At 57.2% G+C, this 14,879-nt stretch overlaps 1 protein-coding gene across 1 annotated transcript in view; it reads left to right on the top strand.

Annotated features, from left to right (window-relative positions):
• DNAH2 (dynein axonemal heavy chain 2) overlaps nucleotides 1–14,879 on the top strand; it is a 93,435-nt gene that overhangs the window by 33,422 nt on the left and 45,134 nt on the right. The window contains exons 13-33 of the mRNA XM_047089924.1: nucleotides 530–676; nucleotides 1,952–2,108; nucleotides 2,394–2,633; nucleotides 2,929–3,117; nucleotides 3,329–3,476; nucleotides 3,729–3,921; nucleotides 4,861–5,061; nucleotides 5,149–5,305; nucleotides 5,665–5,839; nucleotides 6,270–6,433; nucleotides 6,810–6,971; nucleotides 7,060–7,163; nucleotides 8,893–9,049; nucleotides 9,197–9,279; nucleotides 9,410–9,590; nucleotides 10,445–10,583; nucleotides 12,889–13,106; nucleotides 13,373–13,474; nucleotides 13,801–13,926; nucleotides 14,191–14,301; nucleotides 14,536–14,724. Coding sequence (XP_046945880.1) covers nucleotides 530–676; nucleotides 1,952–2,108; nucleotides 2,394–2,633; nucleotides 2,929–3,117; nucleotides 3,329–3,476; nucleotides 3,729–3,921; nucleotides 4,861–5,061; nucleotides 5,149–5,305; nucleotides 5,665–5,839; nucleotides 6,270–6,433; nucleotides 6,810–6,971; nucleotides 7,060–7,163; nucleotides 8,893–9,049; nucleotides 9,197–9,279; nucleotides 9,410–9,590; nucleotides 10,445–10,583; nucleotides 12,889–13,106; nucleotides 13,373–13,474; nucleotides 13,801–13,926; nucleotides 14,191–14,301; nucleotides 14,536–14,724 — 3,343 coding nt within the window. The remainder of the gene's footprint in view (nucleotides 1–529; nucleotides 677–1,951; nucleotides 2,109–2,393; nucleotides 2,634–2,928; nucleotides 3,118–3,328; nucleotides 3,477–3,728; nucleotides 3,922–4,860; nucleotides 5,062–5,148; nucleotides 5,306–5,664; nucleotides 5,840–6,269; nucleotides 6,434–6,809; nucleotides 6,972–7,059; nucleotides 7,164–8,892; nucleotides 9,050–9,196; nucleotides 9,280–9,409; nucleotides 9,591–10,444; nucleotides 10,584–12,888; nucleotides 13,107–13,372; nucleotides 13,475–13,800; nucleotides 13,927–14,190; nucleotides 14,302–14,535; nucleotides 14,725–14,879) is intronic.

The raw sequence follows: 14,879 nt of genomic DNA, 5'->3' as shown, positions 1-14,879 counted from the left end.
GCTGTTTTCAGGGGACTCCTGAGATCACGGTCCTTGGGACTTGCCCTCTCAGGCTGGCCAGAGGTCACAGAAAACAGTCTGAGTGGCTCCGTCGATTGAGTGTCTGACTTTGGCTCAGGTCATGATCTCACTGTTTTGTGTGTTTGAGCCCCGCATCAGGCTCTGCATTGACAGCGTGGAGCCTGCTTGGTTCTCTCTCTGCCCCTCCCCCGCACGTGTGCGAGTACACGTTCTCTCTCTCTCTCAAAATAAATACATAAACATTAAAAAAAAAAAAACAGGAAAAAAAAGAAAGAAAATAGTCTTTCAAACTTTGTTCTGGAAGGTGTGGATCCAGTGGCCTGAGAGCCGGTTGCTGGGGGGGGGGGAAAAGAAAGCAGGGGGGGTCTTAACATTCATTGTGCATATGGGCCCTTAATGTCCCCTTCTGTCAGTATGTTACCCTCTCCCTTCAGCTGGGCCTGGGGTCCCCAGTCTAGGTCAGGCACTTGAGCTGCTTTGCTTTACTTCCCCCCACCCTTGCCCCCAGGTCCCTGCTGATTCTCTTTGTGGAGATCGACTACTGGGAAAAGCTGCTCTTTGAGACCCCCCATTACGTGGTGAATGTCGCTGAGCGAGCAGAGGACCTGCGCATTCTTCGGGAAAACCTGCTCCTGGTAGCTCGAGACTACAATCGGTAAGGCGGCCTCCCGCATGCACTCTGTGCCCCCTCTGTGTCTTATCTGCCCCATGATGTCATCTAGTTCCTACACTATCTGTCCTTTACCTTTTACTGGCTCAAAAAAAAAAAAAAAACAACAAAAAGCTTTCTCCTATTCTCTGGTATGGTCCCGTGATTGCTCCTGGCCCTTGCTTTTATCTTCTAGCTTCAGAGCAGAGGGCAAAAACAACCGGGTCCCCTGCAACCCCACAGGGCACTTGGACCACGTATATCGCGGGCCTAGGTCACTTTTCCAGGAATGAAACTGGGGGCATTAGGATTATGAGCACAGTGTCATATCAGATGTGTTGAACCAAGGCCACGCTGGCACCCCTTTTCTTGATACCCTTGGTACTTTTCTCTGGAGTGAGGCTTTGTTCTGGGACGGGTACCTTTCTGGTCCCGGTTAAAGCCCAAGTGGGTGGAACCACAGTTCAAGTGTCTGTCTAGAACCGCGCTGTCCAGTATAGTGGCCACCAGTCGCACGTGGCTCTATTTTTTTTTTTAATAAAAATTTTTTTTTAATGTTTATTTATTTTTGGGAGAGAGAAAAAGACAGAGTGCAAGTAGGGGAAAGGCAGACACAGAATCGGAAGCAGGCTCCGGGCTCTGAGCCGATGGCACAGAGCCTGACGCGGGGCTCGAGCCCGCAAACCGTGAGATCATGACCTGAGCTGATGTTGGACGCTTAACCGACCGAGCCACCCAGGCGCCCCTCTTTCTATTTTAATTAATTAGTTGGAATTAAGTAAGAATTTTATTTTTTTTTATTTATTTATTTTTTTTTAATTTTTTTTTCAACGTTTATTTATTTTTGGGACAGAGAGAGACAGAGCATGAACGGGGGAGGGGCAGAGAGAGAGGGAGACACAGAATCGGAAACAGGCTCCAGGCTCTGAGCCATCAGCCCAGAGCCTGACGCGGGGCTCGAACTCACGGACAGCGAGATCGTGACCTGGCTGAAGTCGGACGCTTAACCGACTGCGCCACCCAGGCGCCCCTTAAGTAAGAATTTTAAATTGAGCTATTCACTCGCACAGGCCACATGTCAAGTGCCCCACCGCCACATGTTGTTAGTGGTGACCCTGCTGGACAGCACAAACTGTAGAAGGGTTTCCATTATCGCCAAGAGTTTTATTGGAAAACACAGCCCAGCTCGCGAACTTTCAGATTTCTCCACCGAGTGTCCTGGTGTGGGGGAGGGGTCTGCAGCGTGTGTCCGGCCGGCTGCCAGCCTTCCCTCGCACACAGGATCATCGCCGTGCTGTCCCCAGATGAGCAGGCCCTCTTCAAAGAACGTATCCGATTTCTGGATAAGAAGATCCGCCCTGGACTCAAGAAACTGCATTGGGCCTTGAAGGGGGCCAGCGCCTTCTTCATCACGGAGTGCCGTATCCACGCCAGCAAGGTGGGTCATGGTCCTGAGACTCGGAGGGTCTGTGAGGCTGACCCGGAGGCCGCTGCGTGAATCATCAGGGCCCGAGTCTCGGGTGGTGGCGGAGAGACAGAGAGAGGTGTGTGTGCTTAGAGGCAAAGCGTGCTTAGGGAGGGACTTGTCCTTTGTTCCTGTTTTTGTCTTTCAATTAAGCCACTCTAGCCAGAGGACAGGTGGGGGGGCTCGGGCTAAGCGGGGAGGGTCTCTCCCCACGCTGAAGCCGTGGGTCTCTCCCCCACGGGTGTGGCCTGCCCACAGCTGCAGACCATCGTGAATGACTTCAAGGCCTCCACTCTGACCATCGGCTGGCGAGCCCAAGAAATATCCGAGACGCTGCTGGTGCGCATCAGCGGCAAACTGGTGTACAGGGACCTGGAGTTCGAGGAGGACCAGAGGGAGCACCGGGTGGCCGTGCAGCAGAAACTGATGGGCCTGTACCAGGACGTGGTGGCCATCATGACCAACTCCTACGAAGTCTTCAAGAACGACGGCCCTGAGGTGGGGGTCCTCTGGCCAGGGCTTTGTGGCTCAGCGAGCCCCCCCCCCCCCCGGGGCCACCGGACCTGTCTCGCGGTTTCTGCCTCCTACCCTTAGTGGGTGCTTCTCAAATGTCCCGTTCCAGTCTTGGTTCCGCCCAACCTTCCACCTTTCCAACCTTCTTCCTTCGGGACTCCGCAGCCTACGGGCTCGTTTCCTTCCCCACTGGCTGGTTCTCTCTCCCGGGACCTGCCCCGTGTGTCCTGAGGGTTTCCCTGTCCCCCCCACCCCACCCCCACCCCACGCTCCCGGCCAGATCCAGCAGCAGTGGATACTGTACACGATTCGCTTGGACCGCATGATGGAGGATGCCCTGCGCCTCAATGTGAAGTGGTCGCTGTTGGAACTGTCCAAGGCCATCAACGGGGATGGAAAGGCCATGCCGAACCCGCTCTTCCGAGTGCTGGTCATCCTCCAGAACGACCTACAAGGAGGTGTGGCGCAGGTGGGGACCGCTACCCCTACCGCTCCACAACTCCAAACTTACTTTATTTTCCGTTTCCCTCAATCCTGAAACTTGGCCCTCGGCCTCGACTTTATCCTGAGGGCCTCGGGGGCCCGTGCTGAGGTGTTTTTCCACCTTGCCAGTCCTGGGGCTGGTCTCCTCCACGGCCTGTGCTGAGGCCGCCTCCGCTGTGCTCCCCCCCACCCCGCAGGTGGAATTCTCACCCTCTCTGCAGACCCTGGCGGGCGTGGTCAACGACATCGGCAGCCACCTCTTCTCCACCATCTCGGTCTTCCGCCACCTCCCTGAAATTCTCATCAGGCGCAAGTTTCAGCGCGACCCCATCCACGTCGTCGTGGGTGAGTGGGCGGTGGGGAGGGCGCCGGGCGCAGGGGCGTCAGGGGCTCGGAGGGCAGGGTTGGGCGGGGCCGGCAGGAGAGGCCAGGGCCGCTTCGGACACGTGGGGCCGGGAAACCCCGGGTGGGGGTCAGACTGGGGAAGGTGGCGAGGGCGGAGGGCGGGCCACGGCAGGCGGAAGTTGGGGGACTAACGCCCGGGGGCTCCGGGACCGGGGCGGAGGTGAGTGCGGCGCGCTTTGCTGGCTCTTGAAGAGCGAGACGAGGACATCAGGAAGATCCAGGCCCAGATAAGCGGCGGCATGGCCAGCAACGCGAGCCTGCTGCAGACCTACCTCAAGACCTGGGACTTGTACCGGGAGATCTGGGAGATCAACAAGGACTCTTTCATCCGCCGCTACCAGCGCCTCAACCCCCCCGTGTCTTCCTTTGATGCCGACATCGCCCGGTGAGGAGCCGAGGTGTCCGGGAGGCGCAGAGCCCCGGGCACGGGGCTGGGCTGGGGAGTGCCGCCGAGGCGCGTGCCCTCCGCTCCGGGCGAAGACCGCCAACCGGCAGGCGGCCCGTGCCCCCTGGGCCCCCAGGGTCCTGGGAAGCAGGTGTGACCCTTTCCTACCTGCCAAGGTTGCGAGGTCATCGAGTATACGAGAAAGCGCCTCGCGGGCCCCGAAGCCCCGTGCGGAGGTGCTCATTACCCAGGCTTCAGGGGGTGAGGGCCGTGGCTCAGGCATACGGGGCGCCGGGGCGGTGGGGTGGAAGGAGAGAGAGTCCAGCCGGGACGTCAGGAGAGGCTTCGCGAAGGGGGTGACGGGAGGCTGGGCTCGCCCGAGTGGGCAGGGTTTCCACAGGCAGACGTGGGCAGCGGGGAGGGCATTCCGGGCGGAGACAACAGCGCCCAAAAGGCATAAAGACGGGAACACGTGAGCGCGTTCAGCAGGGAGCGAGCCGTCTCGGACACAGGTACAGGAGCGGAGGTGTGCAGGGGGCTTTATACCGAGCAGACAGTGTCACCCTCCCAAGAGCAGTAGGGTTTCTGTTCACATCGCTGTGTGATCGACGGGAAATCGGGCATCAGGACAGCGTAAATAACCTGAGGTCACCGAGCCCGGGAGCAGCGGTGGGCACTCAACTCAGATTCGTGCGACTTTAAAGCCTTGAATGCCAGACTGAGGAGTCTGACTGGCGGCCCCTGGGGCAGCGGTTGGGAAAATGACGTGATCCCAGCCGTAAGGCTGGGCTGCACTGACGCGGGAGCAGGGGGATGCCTCAGAGCTGCCACACGGGTCTGGGGGGGCTGGTAAGAGACCGGAACCGGAACTGGCCGCGGGGCCGTGGGCTCGTCCGCCGCTGGCCCGGCCCGAACGAGCGGGAACGTGGGTCCTCGCAGCTACGCCGAGGTGGCTAACAATGTGCAGAAGGAGGAGACGGTCCTCAACGTCCAGTTTGTGCTGCTGGACTGCTCACACCTCAAGTTCTCGCTGGTGCAGCACTGCAACGAGTGGCAGGGCAAGTTCACGGCCCTGCTCAAGGAGATGGCGGCCCGGCGCCTCCTGGAGCTTCACACCTACCTGAGGGAGAACACGGAGAAGTAGGCGCACAGGCCGGGGCGGCAGGGGTGCGGGGAGGGCGGGCTCGGCCCCTTCCACTCGCAGGCTCCCTCCCCGCCTGCCTCCAGAATCAGCCACCCTCCCCAGACGCTGGAGGAACTGGGGGTCAGTCTGCAACTCCTGGAGACCCTGCAGCACGACCTGCCCGGCGTGGAGGCCCAGATCCCCCCCATCCACGAGCAGTTTGCCATCCTCGAGAAGTACGAGGTGCCCGTCCAGGACAGCGTGAGTTCCCGTGTGCGGTCCAGCCGGGGCGGGCCCGCACCAGCAGTGGGGCGTGCGGGACGTGGGCCCCCAGGGGCTGGGCCCCGTGCGGTCCCGGGGGACCGCTGAAGAGCCAGCCGGGCAGCAGGTGCGAGGTTCCAGGGCCCCTGAGAGCCAAAGCCAACTCCGTGATAATCTGGGTCAGCTTCTGGATTTCTCTGAGGCCCGGCAGCTCGTGGCTTCATTTCTTTGGGCCTCGCGGCAAGTGGAACTTGGCCACAGACTCTGGTCCGGAGGATCAGAACGGAGGCCTTGAAAGCATTGGTGAGAGGGGCAGACCCCCTGCTCGTGGGCCATGGTCCCCTCGTCGACGTCCCCAGGTCCTGGAGATGCTGGACAGCCTCAACGGGGAGTGGGTCATCTTCCAACAAACGCTGCTGGACAGTGAGCAGATGCTAAAGAGACACAAGGAGAAGTTCAAAACGGGCCTCATCCACTCGGCTGATGATTTCAAGAAGAAAGCCCACAATCTTCTGGAAGACTTTGAATCCAAAGGTACCCCTTTCTCGACCCTTCTCCCCTTACCTCTGTCGTGACCCAGCCTTTCTAAGCCCAGGTCCCCAGGGAGGCAGGAACAAGGATGAGCAGAGGGAGGACGGTGCTGCGGAGGGGAAGGAGCCCTGGCACCTGCCTTTGGTGCCTCCCCTGCGTGGGGGCCGCGCCTGCCATCGCCGACTGTTGGTTGGAGCGCACCCGAACTTCTGGTTTTCTCACGCCTTCCCGTGGCCTGCCCATTTCTGCTTCTCAAGCCACGTCTGAGAGTTTTTGCTAAGATTGACCGTCTTGCTCTCCCTCTTGTTTTCCTTCCCCTCCTCGTGTGAGGAGAGGGAGATGTGCCCACAGAGAGGTAGGAGAGCCATGACGGGCCTTCCAGGGGACGACGGCCTCGAGCAGGGGATCTGAGCCTCACCCTGGTCTCCCACAGGCCCCTTCACCAGTAATGTGGGACACCAGTCCGCCCTAGAGCAGATTGCCCAAATGCGGGCCATGCTGAATGCCATGCGGGACGAAGAACAGAGTCTCCGCTCCAACCTGGGCATCTTCAAGATCGAACAGCCAGTCTCCAAGGACCTGCAGAACCTAGAGAAGGTGGTGTGCCGGGCTGGGCCCTTGTGGTAACCAAAGGATGGGTCAGGGGAAGGAGCTTGCGGCCTAAGGGCCGGACCAGTGCCCACCGGCAACGTAGTACGAGGCTTCCGTTTCTCCGCGGCCTCGCGGACACATCGTCACCCCACGCCCTTTCTTGGGGCCAGCCGTCCTGCCAGGCCTGGACGTTGAGGATCTTTTCCCGGGCTTGTCACTTGACGAGCCCCTAAGGCAAGGCGGCGGAGAAAGGGACGTGACCCGATGAGGCAGCCCTATGACGCGGAGTGAACGAGGGGGGCAGAGGACCCGCGTGTCTGTCAGGGAGGAAGGTGGGGGGGAGTCCTGCCACCTAATGCATCTTCTGCCCTTGGCCGTGAAGGAACTAGACGCCCTGCAGCAAGTCTGGGAGATCACGCGGGACTGGGAGGAGAACTGGAACCAGTGGAAGATGGGCCGGTTCCTGACCCTGAAGACAGAGGCCATGGAGACCATGGCCCACGGGCTGTTCCGCCGCCTCACCAGACTAGCCAAAGAGTACAAGGCGCGTGGAGGACGGAGTGAGGGCCGGGGGATGGGCCCGTGCGGGGAAGGCGGTCAGGGCTTCTGACGTCTTCCGTTGTTTCGCCCAGGACCGCAACTGGGAAGTGATCGAAACCACTCGCTGGAAAATAGAGCAGTTCAAGAGGACCATGCCGCTCATCTCGGACCTGCGAAACCCGGCCCTTAGAGAGAGGTGAGGCCGCTCCTTCGCTCCTGGGGGCCGCCCCTCCTGGCCTGTGCCGTCACCTGGTCCTCTCAGTGTCCCCTCCCCGTGTGCGTGGCTCTCCCCGCCCCCACACACAAGCACCCGTCTCGAAGCCTTCGCGAGAGCCTGCCGCGTCCTCTGTCTTTCCGCTATCGCTGTCCCTGCTCCTCTGGCCTTCCAGCTCCGTCTGTCTTTCCTTCCCGCTGTGTCTGCCCTCATTTCATGTTCTGTCACAGCTCAGTGACAGACACCTTGCTTGACACCTTCTGTCATGCAAACGGTTGTATTCTTTTTTTTTAATTTTTAAAAAACGTTTATTTATTTTTGAGAGAGAGAGAGAGAGAGAGAGAGACAGAGCACAAGCAGGGGAGGGGCAGAGAGAGAGAGGGAGACAGACTCTGAAGCAGGCTCCAGGCTCTGAGCTGTCAGCACAGAGCCTGATGTGACCCTCAAACCCACGAACCGCGAGATCACGACCTGAGCTGAAGTCGGACGCTTAACTGACTGAGCCACCCAGGTGCCCCATTCTTTTTTTTTTTAAGTTTATTTATTTATTTTGAGAGAGAGAGAGCGGGCGGGCATGTGCAAGTGTGCACGCGAGCGGGGTAGGGGCAGAGAGAGAGAATCCCCAGCAGGCTCCACGCTGTCAGGGAGGCTGGAACTCACAAACGTCTAGATCACGACCTGAGCCGAAATCTACAGTCTGACGCTTAACCGACTGAGCCACCCAGGCGCACCCAAAAGGTTTTATTCTGATGTAGTCCAAGGTATTACTTTCTCCCTTCATAGTTTTTGGTTTTGGACCTTGTTTAAGAAGATCTCCCTTTGGGGCGCTTGGGTGGCTCAGTCGGTTAAGTGTCAGACTCTTGATTTCGGCTCAGGTCATGATCTCACAGTTTGTGAGTTTGAGCCCCGCATTGGGCTCTGTGCTGACAGCATGAAGCCTGCTTGAGATTCTCCCTCTCTCTCTGCCCCTCTCCAACTCGCACTCTCTGTGCCTCTCTCAAAATAAATAAATAAACTTAAAAAAAAAAAACAACACACCTCCCCTGCCTAGAGTTACACACGCATTTTCTCCATACTTTCTTCTAATACTTTATAATTTTATTTTGCAAGTTTTTACACTTTGTATGCATCCGGAACCCATTGCATGATATAGAAGAAGGCTTTGCAGCCGTTGAGGATGGAATAAATGGTTTTATAAGAGGCATTTTAACAATCATCTATTCCTCTAGAAGGAAGTAATCGTACTTCTTTTGCATTGTGTCCATTGCAGTGTTTCTGGGCCATGCTTCACTGTCCAGTATTCTGTGGTTAAGTACAACTTGACCGCTTCACTTGCTTAACGCCCCCTGGCCTCAGTTTCCTCACGTACAGATGGAAGAGCTAAAAGTCCGCGTGTATATGGGTCGAGAGCATTAAGTGAGCTGTTTCACGCAAAACGCCTAGCCCTGCCTGTTGTCGACGGTAAACCCGCCATTATCAGTCTCAACTGTCTCTCCAGAGAGTCACCAGTTCCGTCTCTGTATTTCCCCACCGTGCCTAAGATTGCGTTTAGGGCCCGTTTAGTAAATATCTGTTGAATCGCGAATCAATTCATGGACAGAATCGTACTGTCCCAGTGGGAGCAAGGAAGCCTGTGGGCTGATGATGCTGACGCTTTTCAGTAGGCCCTCGCGGCCGGCCTCATGGTCTGACCTCCTGTCCCTGGCTGCAGGCACTGGGACCAGGTCAGGGAAGAGGTCCAGAGGGAGTTCGATCAGGAATCTGAGAGCTTCACCCTGGAGCAGATTGTGGAGCTCGGGATGGACCAGCACGTGGAGAAAATTGGGGAGATCTCCGCCTCAGCGACCAAAGAGCTGGCTATAGAGTCGGTATGACAGAGCCCCCTCCCATACCCCCCCGCTCCCGGGACACCCTCCACCGTGCCAAGCTTTCCACGATCTAATGGCCCCTCCGCGTTCCTGTTCCCTTTGGGGACTGACTACCAGATCGCTCTGTCCCCCAATTTCTTTCCGCAGGCCTTAGAGAACATCGCCAAGACCTGGGATGGGATTCAGCTAGACGTAGCTCCCTACAAGGACAAGGGTCATCACCGGCTCAGGTAGACAGGGCCTCGGCGCGCTGGGTGAGGGCAGGGCCGTGTGGCCTGGGCTGCAGACCGGGCCCGAGGGCTGGCAGGTGGGAGCGGACTACGATTTGGATGCCTCCCCGCTGCCCCCTCCGACCCACAGAGGCACGGAGGAGGTGTTCCAGGCACTGGAGGACAACCAGGTGGCCCTGTCCAGCATGAAGGCTTCCCGTTTCGTCAAGGCCTTTGAGAGGGAAGTGGACCACTGGGAGCGCTGCCTCTCCCTCATTTTGGAGGCCGTCGAGATGGTGCTCATGGTGCAGCGGCAGTGGATGTACCTGGAGGTCAGGACTCACTGCCCGAGCGGCCCCCGCAAACCCTTTCCTCCTCTCTCTCTCTCTGCAGGTCTGACGCATTTGCCCTGTTACCAGCCTCATTTCCTCACTCTGAAGTCATTCCTTTTTTTTTTTTTTTTTAATTTATTTTGAGAGAGAGAGAGAAACAGCACACACAAGCAGGAGAGGGGCAGAGACAGAGAGACAGAGAGAGAGAGAGAGGGAAAGAATTCCAAGAAGACTCTGTACTGTCAGCTCGATCCCACAAACCCACGAGATCATGACTTGAGCCGAAATCAAGAGCTGGACACAGGGCGCCTGGGTGGCTCAGTCGGTTAAGTGTCCGACGTCAGCTCAGGTCGTGATCTCGCGGTTGGTGAGCGTGAGCCCCGCGTCGGGCTCTGTGCTGACGGCTCAGAGCCTGGAGCCTGCTTCCGATTCTGTGTCTCTCCCTCTCTCTGCCCCTCCCCTGCTTGTGCTCTGTCTCTCTGTTTCAAAAATAGACAAAACTATTAAAAAAAATTTTTAAAAAAAGAGTTGGACACTTACCCGACTTAGACACCCAGGTGCCATATCTTTTTTTAAAAGTTTATTTATTTATTCTAAAGTCATTCTTCCGTCTCAGCCCTGAGCATCTGACTCTCGGTGATTGCCTTTTGCCTTCAGTTCCCTCCTTGAAAAGCCTTTGCTCTCTTTTTGTTTTTCTTCTTGGACCAAGTGTCTGGCCTCCCAACCCCAACTTGCCTTCCACAACTTAGGGCGTCTTGCCCTTTGGCTCCTTCTCTTCCTCCCACTGTCACTCCTGGTCTGGGAGCAGGGAGTGTGGGAGACACAGCCTCTCACCGCAGTCCTTGGCCCCTCAGAATATCTTCCTGGGAGAGGACATCCGTAAGCAGCTGCCCAGTGAATCAGCCCTGTTTGACCAGATCAACAGCACCTGGAAATCCGTCATGGACCGCATGAACAAGGACAGCAATGCTCTCCGGGCCACCCACCACCCAGGTCTGTCGAGCTCCACCGCCTCTGATCTTGACCGAGCCCGGGCGGGGGCCTGCTGTGCGTGGAAGCCGGGGCCACATGCTTCAGCGGTCAGAGGACTGACAGTCGTACCTGGCCTCCGTCCCGTGACCATCGCCTCTTCCAAGCTTTAGAATAACAGTTCAGCAAAACAAACTAACTCATCTCACATTTGGGTGGAGTGTACTATATGCTTATAGAGAGCGGGATACAGAGTCAGAGTTGAGTTCAAAATCGGCCTCCTGCCTTCCAGCCAGTGTGGTTTCAGGGGGCTTCCTCCATGCCACGGTCTCCTCCCTGCAGCAGGGGCGGGGGCTCGCGGCAGCTCTTTCTTAGCCTTCCTGCGAGGCTTGTGGAGGCGTATGTAATACTCAATACGGGGTCTGGCGTGTGCTCAGTTACTAGCACTGTGCCTCAGGAACCTTCGCTGAGCTGGTTCACTCAACGGGACGATGCAGGTAAATGAGGTAACGCAAATCGAGCGCTTACCACATCAGAGGCGCAGGGTAAGCCCTTGGTGACTATTAGCTGTTGTCATCGTTACCTTGACTTTAATTGGTTTATCAGGTTAACTGGTCTTGATTGTAGATCCTTTGGTAAGCGTGGGGATGGGGTGAGGGGGTGGGGGAGAGACGCACACACAGAAGGGCCTGGTTGATTGTGGTAGGCTGGGGTAAAGAATCAGCGAGTGAGGTTTGGCGATGGGCACCGAGAACGGGTATCCTGGGAAGAGTTGTGTCAGGGGCTGTGGAGAACTTCTTTATTTTGCTTTGGGCCAATTTCACAAAATTTTTAAAAAATGTTTATTCATTTTTGGGATTCAGAGAGACAGAGCATGAGTGGGGCAGGGGCAGAGAGAGAGAGGGAGACAGAGTCCGAAGCAGGCTCCAGGCTCTGAGCCATCAGCACAGAGCCCGACGTGGGGCTCGAACCCACGAGCTCTGAAATCGTGAGCCAAAGTTGGATGCTTAACTGACTGAGCCACTCAGGTGCCCCAACAATTTTTCATTTTCCCAAGAACCTTGAGTGTACGTATTGAAAAAACCATAGTTTTAATTATTCTGGTAAAACACAAGTATTAGGCTGTGCATAGTTGAACAACAACATGCATTTGTTAGAGATAGTATTCAAGGTCATTGGCAAAATTACATTTTGGAACAATTTGTAAACAAAGCCATAGAAACAAGTATCCCTGGGCTGAAGACGAAAACCACACTCCTCTCGGCCATGGCCACGGAGTCTCCTGTGGTCTCTGCGGGCCACTTGGACGCCCAGCAGCCCACAGACTCTATTCTTGGAGGTGTGAGGATCCCCTCAGGGTTCAGATTCCAGGGCACTCATACTTTCTTCAGAATGCTAGAAATTGGGCAAACAAGGAGACCTAAGGTTAGGAGGAAGCTAGGATTGCTGAGAACCTGCCAACGTGAATCCTTTTTTTTTTTAAAGTTTATTTATTTTGAGGGCGGGGGGAGAGAGAGAGAGAGATTGAGAATCCCAATAGGCTCCACACTGTCCGCGCAGAGCCCGACATGGGGCTCGGACTCATGAACCGTAAGATAATGACCTGAGCCGAAATCAAGAGTCTGACTCTCAACCCACCGAGCCACCCGGGTGCCCCCTTGAATCCATTTTCTTTAGTGCCTTGAATTGTTCTTTGAGGTGGGTGTTGTGATTGTTTTATGGACAAAGAGGTAAAAGCTCAGTGAGGTGAACCGACAGGCTAATTAGTGGAAGAGCAGCCGTTTGAATGGCCGCCGTCTGTCCCTCGGTCTAGCGCCCCTGTCGCTACGCCTCTAGGGACACTGGCATCCCGGTGGTCGCAGACCTCTGTCACTGCGTGCGTCTGATCTACCTTTACCTCTCACGATTTAACATGCTGGACTGTGTGCACGCAGAATAGTCTCTTATTTTCCGAAGCTTTTGGGGTGACCTCAGAGCCCCGAATTCCTTGCAGGAACCGGACCATTGTTCTAAGACCGTAGGGAGATGGGATGTCGTGATGTTCACAGAATCACATACACCGTGTAACTAATGCTTGGCGTATGAACGCATCATAGTGTGTAATAAACACCGGTAATGAATTAACGAAGAGCATGGGATAAGTGTGATAGAGTGATTCGGAGACACTTCTCGGCTTCCAGAAACCGAAAGTCCCCCAACGTTCGAGGGCTATATGGCAATATGTCCCCCAACGTTCGAGCGATGGCAAAGTGCATACGGGGGGACGCCCCACCTCTACTCCAGGCGATGGTGAAGGGCCGGCAAATGTCACTCACTGCTCTTCCCCCAGGCCTCCTGGACACGCTGATCAAAATGAACACGATTCTGGAAGACATTCAGAAGTCTCTGGATATGTATCTGGAGACCAAGCGCCATATTTTCCCCCGCTTCTACTTCCTGTCCAACGATGACCTCCTGGAGATTCTGGGCCAGTCCCGCAACCCGGAGGCCGTGCAGCCGCACCTCAAAAAATGCTTTGACAACATCAAATTGCTGAGAATGCAGAAGGTCGGGGGAGCTGGCCGGGATGGGGTGGAGGGCAGGGGACAGATGCCGATGTCACCGTAGTCAAGGCCTTGGAGGGGACCGTGCCCTCCACACAGGAGGGGGATAGTCATGATTCTGGATCATCTGGGATGATCCAGTACTTGTCAGAACTGGTAATTTTGGGGGGTGGGGAGAGGAGCAGAGACCACCCCCAAAGGGCCCACGTACCTTCCAGGGGGATGTCAGGAGTGGGCAGGCCAGACCGTTAGCGCTTCCTGTTTTCGCAGGTTGGGGGCCCCAGCAGCAGATGGGAGGCTGTGGGGATGTTCTCGGGTGACGGCGAGTATGTGGACTTCCTGCACTCAGTACTCTTAGAAGGGCCCGTGGAGGTGAGTTGTGGTGAGGGTCGAAGCGTCAGGCCGATTCCTTTTCCCCTCGGAGAGTTCGCTCGGCTCCGTGAGGAGGGAACGTCCCTGGGAAGGGACGTCAGTCACTCTCCGCCTCCTGAAAACTCTAACCTCTGCCCTGAACCTGAAAAACACACAGGCCGCCCCCCTCGCCTCTGCTTCCCTCAGGGGCCCGGCCAGCGGCTGCCGGATCCTGCTTGTCCCCCCGGGCCCAGAGTCCCAGAGTCCTGTTTCCTGAGCCCCTGCCCTCTGGGGACGCTTGTCCCCAGCCCCGAGGCCCAGCCACCCTGCCCTCTTGCCTCCCCCAGTCCTGGCTTGGCGACGTGGAGCGGACCATGAGGGTGACCCTGCGGGACCTTCTCCGGAACTGCCGTGTGGCCCTCAAGAAGTTTCTCAACAAGAGGGACAAGTGGGTGAAGGAGTGGGCTGGCCAGGTGAGCTGGGCCAGGGCAGGTGGGGGGACGAGAAAGACGGAGCCGCATGGGAGCAGCAGACAGAAAAAGGCAGAACCTTGTGTCTTGTTCCCCCCACCCCGTTCTGGGCTCGGGCCTGGCTTCCCTGCGCGCCGGCCCCTTAGCTCCTGCCCTTGGACGCGTGCCCGTCCCTCGGGGCAGATATTGAGACAGGAGTAGCGCCGGGTCCTGGAAGGGGCCGGGGGCGGGGGGCAGAGGTGTGGACACCGCCTCTGCGCACCCCAGATGGTGATCACTGCCAGTCAGATCCAGTGGACGGCTGATGTCACCAAGTGCTTGCTGACGGCCAAGGAGCGGGGAGACAAGAAGATCCTCAAGGTCATGAAGAAGAAGCAGGTGGGGGGCCTACAAGTATGGGGTGGGCCTGCTGGGGGTTGGAGGGGTTAACGCCGGAGTCAGAGGTCAAGGTCAGAACGAGGGTGCTTGGTGGCGGAAGTCCAGCCAAGAAGGTCTGGCGGACGCTGGGGATCAGGCGTTTCGGGAGCTGAAAGTCGTGTGAGGCTGGGATGAGGCGTGTTGGGGTTTGGTTGAGTTGCCCCCCCCCCACTCTGCCCCCTAACCCCCCGACAGGTGTCAGTGCTGAATAAGTATTCAGAGGCCATCCGGGGGAACTTGACCAAAATCACGCGGCTGAAGATCGTGGCCCTGGTGACGATAGAAATTCATGCCCGGGATGTGCTGGAGAAGCTTTATAAGAGCGGCCTCACGGACGTCAGCTCCTTCGACTGGCTCAGCCAGCTGCGCTTCTACTGGGAGAAGGTGCGGGGGGCCCGGTGCTTCCGCTCAGCCCACGGTCCCCGCCGCGCCGGCACCCCAACGCTCCGTCCCGCCTCAGTTCCCTCAGCCGGCTCAACTCTGTTGCCTCCCGAATCAGGACCGACCATCGCTACCGTCGGTGCTCAGCGGGGCCCTCG

The sequence above is a fragment of the Lynx rufus genome, unplaced genomic scaffold, assembly GCF_022079265.1.
Source record: "Lynx rufus isolate CCGP_SWC_20201006 ecotype Redwood Valley unplaced genomic scaffold, mLynRuf1.p SCAF_28, whole genome shotgun sequence".
NCBI lineage: Eukaryota > Metazoa > Chordata > Mammalia > Carnivora > Felidae > Lynx > Lynx rufus.
Note: the sequence above shows the minus strand (reverse complement) of the source record. Positions and strands in the feature narration are given on the sequence as shown.